The sequence below is a fragment of the Ochotona princeps genome, chromosome 25, assembly GCF_030435755.1.
Source record: "Ochotona princeps isolate mOchPri1 chromosome 25, mOchPri1.hap1, whole genome shotgun sequence".
Taxonomy (NCBI): Eukaryota; Metazoa; Chordata; class Mammalia; order Lagomorpha; family Ochotonidae; genus Ochotona; species Ochotona princeps.
In genome coordinates this window covers 20,411,018-20,425,948 of record NC_080856.1, presented here as the reverse complement: position 1 = coordinate 20,425,948, position 14,931 = coordinate 20,411,018, and the positions used below count along the sequence as shown (strand labels likewise).

At 44.1% G+C, this 14,931-nt stretch overlaps 1 protein-coding gene across 1 annotated transcript in view; it reads right to left on the bottom strand.

The window, feature by feature from the left end:
• The window catches only part of PARP12 (poly(ADP-ribose) polymerase family member 12), a 45,837-nt gene that overhangs the window by 29,419 nt on the left and 1,487 nt on the right, over positions 1–14,931 (bottom strand). The window contains exons 3-5 of the mRNA XM_058681312.1: positions 9,889–10,024; positions 6,776–7,076; positions 3,209–3,310 (exon numbers count right to left, since the gene is read on the bottom strand). Coding sequence (XP_058537295.1) covers positions 3,209–3,310; positions 6,776–7,076; positions 9,889–10,024 — 539 coding nt within the window. The remainder of the gene's footprint in view (positions 1–3,208; positions 3,311–6,775; positions 7,077–9,888; positions 10,025–14,931) is intronic.

Here is a 14,931-nt window from a genome sequence, read left to right as displayed (position 1 = left end):
CTGTGGAACAGTGGTCTTCCTCTTGCCTTTTACTCTGTTTTCGATCAGATTAAGCCTGTACCTCAGCTTCTCTCTTTCAAATGAATAAATCTTTAAATTTACAAAAGAAGAGTCCACAAAACAAATACAGAACAATGGAAGTTGTGCAAAGCTACTATGCCATTTTAGATGAAAGATTCAAGCGTCCAGATTTGGTAAGGTGGTCTGGAATCCACCCCTTGAAGACACTGAGATGACCGCATTTTCACTAGTTCTTGCACAAGGGACCTGGGTGACTGCAGACAATATTATAAAGATACATTCTGTCCTTCTTCCATGTTTTAAATTTTGAACCCCAAAATACATAATAATTAGAAACAACTAAACATATAATTAAGTGGAAAAAGGAGGGAAAGACTGTGCTAGCGCACCTGTAGTAGGAATGAAACCAGACACACTGGCAGATGTCTGGTCTTTCTGTGAGAGAATATTCAAGAAACAGGTAATCATGATTTATTCTTAGAAGAAACTTGGATGCTTATGTAAACAGATGCTTCAACAAACAGATATTATTAATTTCTTATTGTTCTTTGTACATTTCTAATTAAAACCCCCAAATCACACACACGCATTTATATATGTGAGAGGTATTCAAATGAAAAAATCCATTCATGGATTTCAGAAGTTTTTTGCACAAATTAACTTGCACTCACTTATTATGCTCATCTGGGCAATATATCTTGAGCGCTACGCATAAAATATCAACTTGAAAGAGCCAACATAATGAATGTGCTGCAGATATTTTTTTCAGGATTGGGAAACAGAGAAGTCAGAGTCAAATTTTGCTAAAACTGCAGCAAGAATAAACCTCCAATTGACAATGAAGCTTCATTCGAAGAATGGTGACATCTTGAAAAGGTTATGGAGACAATGCCCTGAACCCATATGGGAGATCCAGAAGGAGCTCCAGGTTTCTAGCTTTGGACCAGCCTAACTCTGACCATAAAGGCCATCTGCGGAATGAACTAACAGGTGGAAGATCTGTTTCTTTTTCAGTAATTACGACTTTCAAGTAAAATATATAATTAAAAAAACAAGCTCTTTGAGAAAGTTTGCTTAAAAACCTGGAGAAACCTTTACCAGATGGACTTCCACTACAGAAAGTTCCTGTTCATTTATCTATCAAACAATGGCAATTTTTTTAGTTTCTCCATGGGCAGTCACGTCATGGTCCCGATTTGACTCCCTCTTATTTCTGTTTCCCAATCTTACAAAATACGTATCTATAGGAAATTTCTTCAGTTAATAATGTAAAAGATATTTCACTGCTCTGGCTCATTCCCAGGACCCTTGGTTCTTCGGGGACAGACTACACGACTTGAAAGCACTCAGGTTGAAACTTGAGCTACTTACGTATAACTTTTAATTCTACTTTCCATGGGCTTTTTGAAAGTCCCTTATATATTTGAAACCCAATTTCAAGTAACCTATCTTCAAGTTTGCGGATTCTTTTCCTTCTGCAAATGTAAGTGGACTTTAAAACATTCGTTTTTAAAAATGGACTTCAAAAAATAAGTTTTGGTGCCAATTTTTTTTTGAAATTCACTCAACTTTTCATAGTATGAGTTTTCCGAAAATTCTTCATGCATATTCTTTGACCTAATTTTCCATTTCCAGACATCTATGGAACTGTACTCAAATATTCAGATACTCAACACAACAGTGTTTAACTATACTGCTGCACAGTTTTTTCAAAACTGAGGTTAACAGGGCCAGTGTTGTGGTACAGTATGTTAAGCTAATGCTTGAAACACCAGCACCCTATATTACAATGCTGGTAAAGTCCCAGCTGCACTGTTTCCAATCCAGTGCCCTGTTAATTCACCTGGAAAAGCAGCAGATGATGGTCCAAGTCCTTGGATTCCTGCCACCTATGTTCCTGGCAGTTTCAGGATGGTCATACATGGCTACTGTGGCTATTTAGGAAGTAAACCAGAAGATAGAAAATTCTGTCACTCTGTTTGGTAAATAATTTTTTTAAAGTAATAAAAATTGGGTTGATATACGTGTATTAACATAGCCCCCCAAAAAATCTCCACAGGATTGCTAAATAAAAGCAGCCTGGTGGGCCCGGCGGCGTGGCCTAGTGGCTAAAGTCCTCGCCTTGGATCCCATATGGGCGCCGGTTCTAATCCCGGCAGCTCCACTCTCCATCCAGCTTCCTGCTTGTGGCCTGGGAAAGCAGTCGAGGACGGCCCAAGGCTTTGGGACCCTACACCAGCGTGGGAGACCTGGAGGAGGTTCCAAGTTCCTGGCATTGGATCGGCGCGCACCAGTCCGTTGCGGCTCACTTGGGGAGTGAATCATCGGACGGAAGATCTTCCTCTCTGTCTCTCCTCCTCTCTGTATATCTGACTTTTTAATGAAAATAAAATAAATCTTTAAAAAAAAAAAGCAGCCTGCTAAATACATTATGGCATTATTTCATTTTAAAAACAAGTATTACAACCACAGAGTCAGAGATTACCTTGGGGAAGAATAAAGGACTTCACTCTTTAGTCTGTATTTTTTGACTCTTACAAAGTTAAAGTATTCATGAATTGTTTGGATAATTTTTACAGACTGAAAACAAAACAAGATATCTTAGTAGTTTTTAAGAGATGTCACCAAATTTTAGAAAACTTTTTTCAGTCAAGGCTCAGGCCAGCAGTTAAGAAAATAAAAGTTGAGTGAAAATACATATACACACATAGATACGACTGCTACTTCTGAAGAAACAGGGACTGTGGGTCTCACTGGATAATACAGAAGAAACCTCCGACTTAGACAAGTCCTCACTGCCCAAGAGCTAACACAGTATCCTCCTCAGTGACGTCTTCCCCAGCTTCCAAGGCACTTAAACCTAAGCACCCTCTGGAAGTGATACCTTTAATCCCTACTCTGAGCATCCTCGTACCATGTAGGTCTGTGACTTTGTGTTAAGCTGTCTTAAGGCTAACACTTGACACTCATTTGCAGTATTAACCAGATATGCTAACCAAAACTCAAGAGCTACACCCTGATAAAGAATTTTTACTATCCTAAATTCCCTCGAAAGGGTAACTTCAATATTAGTAGGATCAAAGTGCCAAGCCCCAAGCTCTCTGGAGAGTACAAGCTCACAGGGGATACCTCAGGGCAGAGCTCTAGAAACCAGAACAGGCGAGAGAAAGGGGCTCTGCCAACTTACCTTGAAAACTACAGTTTTTCCGGATATGATACAAGCAGATCTGATCACTCTCCTCCTGGCTGGGAGTGTTTGGGGACACAGGACCTGATCTGCCTCTTCTTTCTACAAAGAGATATTACAAAAATCTGTCAGCTTCCAGCAAAGCCTCTGATATGGGATTATAGTACTGCAAGGTATAAGGGAGAGAAGAGAATTCATTCATCTCTCTGCATGAGACCCAGGTGGGAAGGCATGCCGAGAAAACCCTGGTACGGTTGAAAAGTACCCCAGACATACACATCTCTTTTCAGGGAGCAGCTGGGAACTCAAGGTCACACGGCTGCCCACCAAAGCCAGGATGCTAGCGACAGGAGTCTCTCCCTACTCTGGCTGTCATCCAATTTTCTATGAGGTTAAACAGAGGACTATTTTTTTTTACAAACTAGGTAAGATTTCATTCAAAAAAAAAAACTTGACAGTGAACTATTGGAAATGGTTAATAAAAACCAAGAAAAAAGCAGTAAGTGGAAAACTTCCATCTCAAAGTGAAATCTTAATTTTTTTAAAGATGTTAATATAGAAAGGGCCTGTAAATGGCTTCATTAGTCCCAACCCAACGAGTTTTCACCTGTCATACTCTCCCCTACGAAGCATATAAAACTCATTAGCAACAGTTATTCAGAATCCCATTATTTTAATACTCATCTTTTTTTTTAAGAAGTCTATCAGATATTCTATGTATTCCTGTTGGATTTTAAGGTCACCACCTTCTCCTCCAGGGCAGTGACTGCTCTTAGAATATGACACTACCTAGCAATGGATCCACCCTGTCTCTGAAAAGGCTATAAACCCTTGACGCTCATATATTGATTCAAGGCAAAATCTGTCTGCTTCCAGGCTTCTGAGAGTTGTAACAACTTAAGAAAAAAAACAACTGAGGAGAACACAGAGGGAAAAAAACCACACACATAGCAAGGTCAACTCTAACATGTGTCAGCATCCATCCAACAGGATAGCCGGGATGGCAGAGGCCTGTGGGATCCTGTTGAGAAGAGGCTTCAGGAGAGAGCAGGTGGAGGACCTTTCCCCCAGAGTGCGCTCTTGTCCCCCGTGAGTCCTTGGATGTTCTTTCATGCTCTCCTTGACGACAGGCAAACATCTGTGCTCTGTCTAGTCAACCAAGGACAGACAGTACTCCTTATCTAGTCCCCATTTCAATAATGCTTTGACCAAGTCGTCCTGTTAGCCTCCTTGAACTCTCTGCTCCCAGACATAATTCTGAGTTGTGTCTGAACTACTGTTTTACTAAGTGTATAAAAACTGTAACCCTGGAAATAAACTTTGTCAGTGCCTGAAGAGCACTGTCATCCCATTTCTTTTTGGTCACATCTCCTTCCCAGGAACTCACAAGGTAAACTTGCACATACGAAAGTCAGGGGCAGTTATTTAGCCTTGGCAGTTAAAATGCTAATAGGGGAAGTGGGGAGAATGGAATTGTGGCAAAATGTATAAAAACTGCATTGCCAGGAGCCAGTTCAAGTCCCAGCTGCTCCTCTTCTGATCCAGCTCCCTGCTAATGCATCTGGAAAAACAGTGGAAAATGGCCCAAGTGCTTGGATCCCTGCATCAACATGGCAGACCTAGATGAAATTTCTGGCTCTGGCCTGGCCCAGCACTGGCCATTGCAGCCACTTGGGGGAGTGAACCAATGGTCACTTAGGGAATGAATCTCTTTCTCGACGCCAGTTGGACTTCCCACCTCCCTGTCAGAATACCTGGGTCCCAGCTCTACTTCTAATTCCAGCTTCCTAATACAGATTCTGGAAGGCAACAAGTGATGACTTAAATAACTGGGTCCCAGGTCAGCATCCAGCTAGTGGAAAACTCAAAGAATAGATAACTTTGGGCTGGTACTGTGCAGGTTAAGCCAATGTGTGTGAAGACGGCATCTCATATGAGAACCAGTTTGAGTTCCTGTCAGTTTCACTTCCCATCCACCTCCCTGTTAATACGCTGGGAAAGCAACAGAAGATGGCCCCCATTTTTGGGTTCCTGCCATTCCCATAAGAGATCCAAACAGAGTTGTACCCTCCTAGCTTAGGCCTGGCTAAACCCTAGTTGTTGCTCCATTTGGGGAGTGAACCAGTGAACAGAAGCTCAAGCACTGGCTTTTTTTCTTGCTTTAATTCTGCCTTTCAAATAAATAAATAAATCTGGAAAAAAATCAATAACTAAGATGGCCAGTCCAGGGCCTCTATGACAGAATGCAAAGGACACTAATGTATCAATCATTCTGAGAGATGACATTATCCATTTGTCACACAATAGGTATTCAAGCAATTAATTATCTCTGCCCAGAATTTCTCCTTTGTCACTGAGCCTGAAATTTCTTTCTAAAAAGTCTTTGGGGTATGTGCATGGTACAGTAGTTAACATGCGTCAAGACACTGTATGCCATAATTGGAATGCCTAGGTTCAAGTCTGAGCTCCACTTCCAATTCCATCTTCCTGCTAAGGCACACCCTGGAAGGCAGCAAGTGACAGGCCACATACTTGGGATACTACCACCCACAAAGGAGTTCAGGAATAAGTTGTGGGCTCCCAGTTTCAGCCTTGTCATTGCTGGCATTTGGGGAGTCAATCAACAATAGATAATTATCTCTTTCTCTTTGTCTCTCTCACACACAGAATAAAAATAAAATTTTATAAAGTGTTGTAGCACATTCAACTGTAGACTAGGCACTGTCTATGTACTGTAGACAAGCAGAGAGCAAGGTAGAAAAATTCCATTTATTCAAGTAAGGAATATAGCCACGACTCAAAGTTCAAATATGCTCTTTTCAAGCATTTTTAAAAACCAAAGCAAGGGTCACCATCAAAGTGCAATGGGCTAAGCCCTGACATGTGACACTGGCATAAGCACAGGTTTCAGTGCTGGACTATTCCACTTGTAATCCAGCTCCCTGTTAATGTGCCTGGGAAGATAGCAGAAAATAGCCTGAGTGGTTTCGGCCTCCGAAACCTATGTGGAAGACCTAGATGGACTTCTGGGCTCCCAGTTTGGGTTAAGTCCTAGCCACCACAGCAATGTGGGGAGTGAAGCACCAAATGGAAGTTCAACTTATCTCTCTCTCTTTTTCTTTCTCCCCCTCTCTCTCTTTCTTCTTTGTGTAATTCTTTTGAGTTAAGTAATAAATCTTAAAAAAAAAAAAAGATAAACTAGAAACAATACAATGTACAAGATGCCCCTGTATTTATGCAGCGTGGCATTCCTAACTTAAGGCTCCCTCGCTGAGAGGCAAGCTAAGGAGTAAGAATGGGTGTGGGGTAGGGGTAGCAGTGGACTGCACAGGGTTGGAGCTGAGTCCATTTCAGTTTAGACTGAGCCCATTTGAAATACCTTTCCCTCCATTAACTTACAGTTTTCTAGAAACCTTGCTTTATCAATTTATTCTCACAATCTTTTATCACCAAGATTGTTTTACTAAAAGAAGCCTTGACTTGTCCAAAGTCCCACATTGCATTGGCTAACCAACTGGAATCCTTCCCTCCCAGCACAAGGCCTGGAGCTCTTCCCCCTGACCTTACCAGAAGCTGCCTGTGGGCCCGGAGGGCGATGTTGAGCCTTTCCAGAGGCAGAACCCTTATTCTTGATGTCCAGTGCATTTCTGTATATGGAAGACAGCCTTCTCACCAGACCCGAGCTCATGCCCAACTTCTCCAATTTTTCCAGATTCTCAGAATCAGAGAAGTCATGGGATCTCTTACACTGGGTACCAAACTTGCATTCTCCCTGTAAAAAATACTGGCAGATATGGAGTTTGATGCACTGCTTTTGAAAGGAACAAGAGCCATAGGGTCCATCTCCTTTGTTATAATGCAGGCAGATCTGTTGACAGAGAAGGGGGTGGAAAAGAATAACAAGTCAGGGAGGCCTGAAAGGACACCACCTCCCCAACCAGTTCACTGGCTATAAGAGGCAAGCCCCGGAAGCCACAGCTGTGATTCTGTCATCTACGCAGGTCACAGCTAAGAAAGCATCCCTCACTCAAGCCACAGCTTCTGGCACATGCCCTTGGATAAGATGGGAACCAGTTGGATAGTAGATTACCTGGAATGGACTCTTCCACTGGGAAAACAAAAAGTTTCAAAGCGACTAACACTACACTGTTCACAGGAGATGGTATTTTAATGTCAATCAGAAGGCAGCATCTTAATGATCTCTTACACTCCTTCCTGATAGACTCGACAATTCTCTACTACCCAGACCTTAGATTTTCCCAATTCTACACTTCAAATTCAAATTCAAAGAACAAGGAGAGTTGAAATCATCTTAGGTAAGGGCAACTCCACCACCTTTCATGTCTCAAGGGAGCAAAGAGAGAAGTTCAAGGCCTGGACCTACTCTTAGCTATCCATAGCATCTGGAATAGCACTGTGAACTGGGTTATTGACACACCTGGGACTTGAACTTCAGTCTGGTTCTCCTCTATACTCCTAATTTCTGCATGTGAGAACCAAGCCAGAGCCCACCAAGGACCCACTCATTAAACTCCCAGGTATGACTTTTCACAACATGCAGGAATGCCACAAAGGCTGCAAAGCCCAGGCTTAGAGCAGCAAGGATCCCACTCTGAGAAGTGAAACCCCAAGCAGCAAGCCAGAGGAAACTGAAACCTAACTTCAGTTCAGCTGCTTACCTGACCCATCAACTCTAGGTTTCCATTTCTTAACCTGTTGTTGAGGTCAAACACAAAACAAATCAAGGGTCCAATATACACAAAATGGATACCTGTTTTGTATGCCTACCCACAACTAGCCAAGCAGCTAACCCAAGAGCAGAAGCTCTGGCAGTAAAGGCACCCTGAGTGGGCATTTAAGGTCTAGGCTTCCATTTGCCAGTGTGTTCTCGGCTAGTCTACACTCACACGCAGACAAAGCCCATAAACACAACTGGTCACTTAGTGACCTCTTCTGATTTGATTTCCACACTACTAACAAGATGACTGTTCTAAATTATTAATGCCCCACCACACACATACTCTCACTTCTTCCTGATGTAAGAAAGCCTGAGTGACACAGCCTCTATCCACTAATTTCTCTTTCTTCCCCTGTCCCACCCCACATTAAGGTCCCCTGGCTGTGCCAGCTCCCTATCCGGGCCAGTCCCACAGAAACCAGCTCCTCTTCCTGTATTTCCTTTCTTTCATCTACACCAACCTCCTCTGGCCTTTATCATTCAAAGCAGACATTTATGCCACAAGGCCTTCCCCAATTCCCAAACTGCATCCCAGATTAGAGTGTAGCCTTTTAGAGCATCTCAATCATCTGCTGACAGTGCTAAACCCACAGCAGATATTCCATAGGGCCAGCTGAATTAGTAAGTTACTACTAATTTCCAAAAAGAAAAAGAAAAAAGTTGGCACCTACTATGTGCTAGTCTCTTACACTTCAAGAACACCTTTCTCAAGTGGGTGGATTTAATTGAATAGTAGTGAAGTGTTATCATTAAAGTATTCCAGTCTTGGGCCTGGCGAGGTGGCCTAGCGGCTAAAGTCCTCACCTTGAATGCACTGGGATCCCATATAGGCACTGATTCTAATCTCAGCAGTCCTGCTTCCGATCCACCTCCCTGCTTGTGGCCTGAGAAAGTAGTCAAGGATGGCCCAAAGCTTGGGACCTTGCACCTGTGTGGGAGACCCAGAAATGCTTCTGGCTCCTGGCTTCAGGTTTCGGATTAGTGCAGCTCTGGCCACTGCGCTCACTTGGGGAGTGAATCATCAAACGAAAGATCTTCCTCTGTCTTTCCTCCTCTCTATACATTTGACTTTGCAATAAAGATAAATAAATCATTTAAAAAAGTATTCCAGTCTTCTCTGTTACTTCAAACCAAAAACAGTGCCAAAGCATTCCACATCTATGCTGTGCTAGCTATGGGAACACACTGCTCAGAACTGAACTTGTGGCCTAACTGCAGTGACTTTAGCTCAAGCAATGCCTATTAGCATAGTGGGACCTTTCTTCAAAGTATGTTGCAGTCAGAATCTCTTCTCACCTAACCTCTTCCTTCTTTCTCTTGCCATAAATGACAGATCTGCCTTATGCTACCAACAGGCTTTCCCCATCTTCTCCTGCCTTCTCCCAGTGTAAATCTCTTGCATTTCTAACTCCATCTTGATGGCTGATGAACTGATGCAGTGCAGATACCTGGAACACAATCTGAGAATTCACATCAACCAAAGTTCAAAAGTTCCCTAGATGTGAGTCTATGAGTATCATGTGGCTGTAGTCATATTGGAAGGAGGCTGCACTGTGGATCAACTGGTCAACAGTGTGGTTTTAGTTTCTGCTGGATAAGGGTTAAGACTCACTGGAGTCTCTCATCCCCTGAGCTCTGTGTAATACAGTACTGCAGGTGCAGGTCAAACAGATTCCCCACGCCCCTCACCCCCCACTTCCCTCTCTGCCAACCTCACAGAAGTCCTGTAAGGGATGTACCAGCCCAAATGACAGTGGGGGAAAGGTTTCAAGGAGTGGCAAGTTAGTCCAATGTCAGGCCTAGAAACCACAGAGCCAGGAATTCCACCCAGGTTGCCTGGTTCTTGGTAAGGATGGGCCCATGGATTCTCTTCAGTCTTCCAACCATGTGGCCTTTTAGTCTATTGCTTATAAAGAAACCTCCCCTCCCCATTGGCACTCACATCTGGCAAAAGAAAGGGATCGTTCTGAAACAGAAGCTGGCACAGCTCACTATAGCTGAGGTGGTCAACACCGTGAGTTCTCAGCACACTCAGGTTGTGATCAGTCGTCAAGCTGTGATTGTTTCTACAGTTCTTCCTGCAAACAAACAGACACAGTATTATAGGTCAGACTGTTATCTCCTCCAAATTCCTATGGTGGAGTCCTAACTCCCAGAACTGCAGGAAGTGACTCTGTGCTACAACTTGGATGTGATTTGTTCCCCAGGGGTCACTGGGAGTTTGACACCCACGTTCATGTTATTGGGGGCAATTTGGAGCCTGTAGAAGTTAGGGCCTAGAAAGTGGTCCCTAGATGGGCTGAGGGCATGCCCTCAAAATAGATCAGCTATTCCTTTATTTCTCACCAGAGGACTACATCAAATGCCCGAGACAGACTTCACCCAGTAGCTCCAAATTCCTGTTTGGTGATGTGACTACTCACTCTGGCATATGATCCTGCCATTGCCACCTATCATGATGTGACAGAGACAAGAGGGATCTCCCCAGAGCTGAGCTGACATGGCTGCCATGCCCTTAAACCTCCACAATCCTCTTTACTTCCTAAGTAGCCTGCATCGGGTATTTTGAAAGGTAATGAAAAATGGACCAATGATAGCATCTCAAAAGAGATATTTAAGTTAAAATGAGGTCATTAGAGTGAGTCTCAGTCTCACGTAACTGGTGTCCTTATAAAAGATCAGAACACACACACACACACACACACACACAGGGAACCCATGTGAGGACACAGTGAGAAGGGGCCAATCAGAAGACAAAGAGAGGCCTCAGAAGAAAACCAACCTAACTCCTGGATTCAGGACTTCGAGTCTCCAGAATTCTAAGGAAATAAATTTCTAGAGTTTAAGCTCCCTAGTCTGTAGCACTTTGTTATGGTAGTCTTGGCAAAATTACACAGCTGGTAAAATCAATCTTCATGACAATTTTTCAGAAACACTTCCTGGTCCTGTTTACCAGCACCAGAGAAAAACCAGCAAGTTTACAAAATGGAAAAAACCTAATGCTTATTTACCAAAGAGAAGGAACTATTCAAGGTCAAGGGCCCAGGAGAGCACCTCTTAGCAGGCACGTGAGAATGACAGAGTTCTCACCCAAATAGCTACAACATACCAGTCACAAGTCAAGTACTTAACAATGGACTGAATGAATAAATAAGCGGAGTACTTGATAGTCATAAATGTGCTTTATGGCTATATGTATGTATACACGCACACACTTTAGCCCCGCCTTTTTTGGCTCCTGTCCTCCATTCTTCTGAGGCACTAGCAATTGGTGAGCACAAGCTGTGAGCCAAGCACTGGAGCCCCACCCTGAAACCAAACAATAAACCTTCAAGGCAGGTCTGGATCACCAGGACCCAGAGGGTTAGGCAGGTAGCATTCACTTGACTTAGACACTGACACATCTCGTACTATATGCCCAGAGTGAACATCTCCAAAGAACACCAAACTCCTGATCGAAACCCCAGACTTGTACTGCCCTGTTGTGATCATCCATCTCAGTAAAATGCATCTTCCCTATTTCACTATACAGAGTGAAAATCTTGAAGCCTTAGTTGGTTCCTCTTATTCTCCTCCAGCAGAGGTATAGGACTCGGAGATGGCTCAGACCCATCCGTGGAATCAAAGTGCAAGGTCAGCCATGTTCAGAATGTATCAGCACAGAGAGGCTGGGGCACCTGATCCTGCCTGAACTGGGGTGACAGCTAAGGAAGAAACCAGGGATAAAGTCTGAGCTTGAAGGGTGAGAAGAAGCGAGGTAAAGAGAAAAAGAGCATCAAATGAGCAAATAAACTGATGCTGCCAGACTATATACAACCAATATCATAATGATGAAGGCTAATGACAACCACAAAAAATTTAATGGGCATTTACCACAAAAAAGGGATTGCCTATTTTAATATTCTGTTATTTATGGGACTGATTCTATCCATTGGGGCTTACACCCCCGAAACCCACATTTGCTCCAGCTAGGCCAGGCTTCATCCAGAAGACTAGAATTCATACAGGTGTGCCCTGCACATTAGCCTAGTGGCCAGAGTCCTAGCCTTGCACACACCAGGATCATATATGGGTGTTGGGTTGTATCCTGGCTGCTCCACATCCCATCCAGTGCTCTGCTTATGGCCTGGCAAAGCAGTAGAGGATGGACCAAAGCCTGAGAACCCTGTACCTGCGCGGGAGACCCAGAGGAAGCTCCTGGCTCCTGGCTTTGCTGTTGCGGCCATTTGGAGAATGAACCAGCAAATGGAAGATCCTTCTGTCTGTCTCTCCTCTCTAATTTTGACTTTCCAATCAAAAATAAATAAAATCTTAGGGCCTGGCACGATAACTTAGCAGCTAAAGTCCTCACCTTGAATATGCCACTGGGATCCCATATGGGCACCGGTTCTAATCCCGGCAGCCCCACTTCCCATCCAGCTCCCTGCTTGTGGTCTGGGAAAGCAGTTGAGGACTGCCCAAAGCCTTGGGACCCTGTACCCGCATGGGAGACCAGGAAGAGACTCCTGGCTTCGGGTTGGCTCAGCTCCAGCTATTGCAGCCATTTGGGAAGTGAATCATCAGATGGAAGATCTTTCTGTCTCTCCTTCTCTCTGTATATCTGCCTTTCCAATAAAAATAGTTATTTATTTTATTAAAAAAAGATTTAATCTTAGAAAAAATAAGACTCCATCTAGGTCTCTTGTAGCAGACTTAAGCACTTGAGCCATCACCTGTGACCTGCCAGAGTGTGCATTAGCAGGAAGTGGAGCCTGAACTTGAATCCAGGTGTTACAAAATTGGGATGCAGGTATCCCATGAAGCATCTTAATTACTCTGGCAAATGCTTCTTGCCTAAGACTTATTGAGCCCACATGATGGCTCAATTAGCTAATCCTCTCCTCACAAGCGCTGGGATCCCATATGGGCACTAGTGTGTCCTGGCTGTTCCACTTCCCATCTAGGTCCCTGCTTGGGACCTGGGAAAGCGGTAAGCGATGGCCCAAGGCTTTGTAACCCTATATCCACGTGAGACACCAGGAAAAGCTCCTGGCTTCTGGCTTTGGGTTGGCTCAGCTCTGGCCACTGCAGCCATTTTAGAAGTGAACCAGCAGAAGGTAGAACCTTCTCTTTGTATTTTCTGCCTTTCCAATGAACATAAATAAATTTTTAAAGGTTTATTTCCCGTGTAATTCATGAATTAACTCATTCAGTCCTTAAGAAACTGTGAGGTGAGTAGTAGTATCCCTATTTCACAGTGAGGGAAATCGAAGCTCCTATGTAAAAATTTCTGCCCACGGTTAGCAGGTAGCAAAGAGCAGAGCCCAAGTTAAAACAGGGTGTGCAGGGTTGGGAATCAGAGAGCGAAGATGCGTTGACACCTCTTCAGCAAGGCTGATGGCCTCTTTCTAAAAGAGCTACCACCGAGTGTCAGGAATACTAGTACAGCCACCTGCAACCCCTCTCTTACTACTGTCAGAGAAAGAGGGTGCAACATCAAGTTAAGCTGCTGCCTGTGATGCCAACATCACTCACGGGTACCCAGACCAGTCCAAGTCTAGGTTGCTCTGTTTCTGATCCAGTTCCCTGTTAATCCACCTGAACGGGCAATAGATGACCACCCAGATGCTTGGTCCCCTGACACATCAGAGATCCGGGTAGAGTTCCTGGCTCCTGATTTTAGCCTGGCCTAACCCTGCTCATTACAACCATTAGGAGTGAACCTGCAGATGGAAGATCTATCTCTCTCTCAATAAACAAACAAATAAATCTATCTTTAGACATCTAGGCCAATAAATATTAGACTCCAGATTTCCAAGACAAGCACAATTTCAGAAACCAGCCTAGGAATAGGGCAGCCATCTTTTATTTTACCAACTGTGAATAATAGAGAGACCTAGTGCGGTCCTCATCAGGTGAGCTACATTGTGAGCCTTCTTTCTTTCAGGTTGCTACTGCTCCTTCCCTGCTGGGATGCCTCATCCCCAGACAGCAAATTTCCCCATGCTTCTACCTTCAGCTTTGCGGAAGCCTGACACTCCACATCAGATCCAATCCACTCCCATGTGGCAGCCCCACACACATTGCTTAGTATATCCCAATGCAGAAGTGCAAAGCCCCCAGCTTCCTCCCAGTCAGACTTAAAATGTTCTCCTGCTGTCTCAATCAGCTGTCAGCGACAGTAGAGTGGAAACCCTAGACTGATCATCTCTCTAGTACTTTCTCAACACGTTACTGCCAACTCCCCAGCTCTTTCAAAATTCTCATAAAACACCCTTCCCTCGGAAAATGCCAATCTAGGTATTTCTGGAAGCTTTCAAGGAGATGCTATTTCCCAATCCCCTTGCTCCTAAGTGGGTACATCAGACACCTTCTAGGCAATGGCATATAGCTGGACAAAAACCCACCACTTGTAGACCTGGCCCACAAGAACCCTCGGCAAGATCCTCTCAAGCTCCTCTTTTCCATGTCTCCTCCCCTGAAACCGGATTCCTAAAATGGCCTCAAGCCCACTGTGTTGAGGCAGCAGAACAGAAGTCAGCCTAGCCCTCTGACTGCTCATACGTGGATGGACTGCTCATACCCCACGCTGACTACGGGATGTTTATTGTGTTGAGGTGGAGAGATACCCAGCAGGATGAAAGAAAAAGTTAAAGAAACTGCAGGCAGGAAAGGAGAAATGAAAAATTCCACAAATAAGTGGACTAGCTTCCAAGCAGGCCCTTAAGACAGTCTCCTTCAAGCCAGTATCCACTGAACTACTTTAGATCTTTGCTCAGAAGGCAAACATGATTTTCTCTCTCCTGCCATTTGAAGGGCCAGGATGGAGTCCAGATTCCTCAGCATTAAGCTCAACATCCATTCGACACATCTCACTTGCCCACCTGCTAGGCACAGTGTTCTCTGCTAAGGAGGTGGCTAGTCCAGCCCAGGACAACAGACCTAAAGGTTCACCTTCCATTGGAAGGGGTGCCATGAGGAAGTGCGATGAAGACAAAGAGGAAGC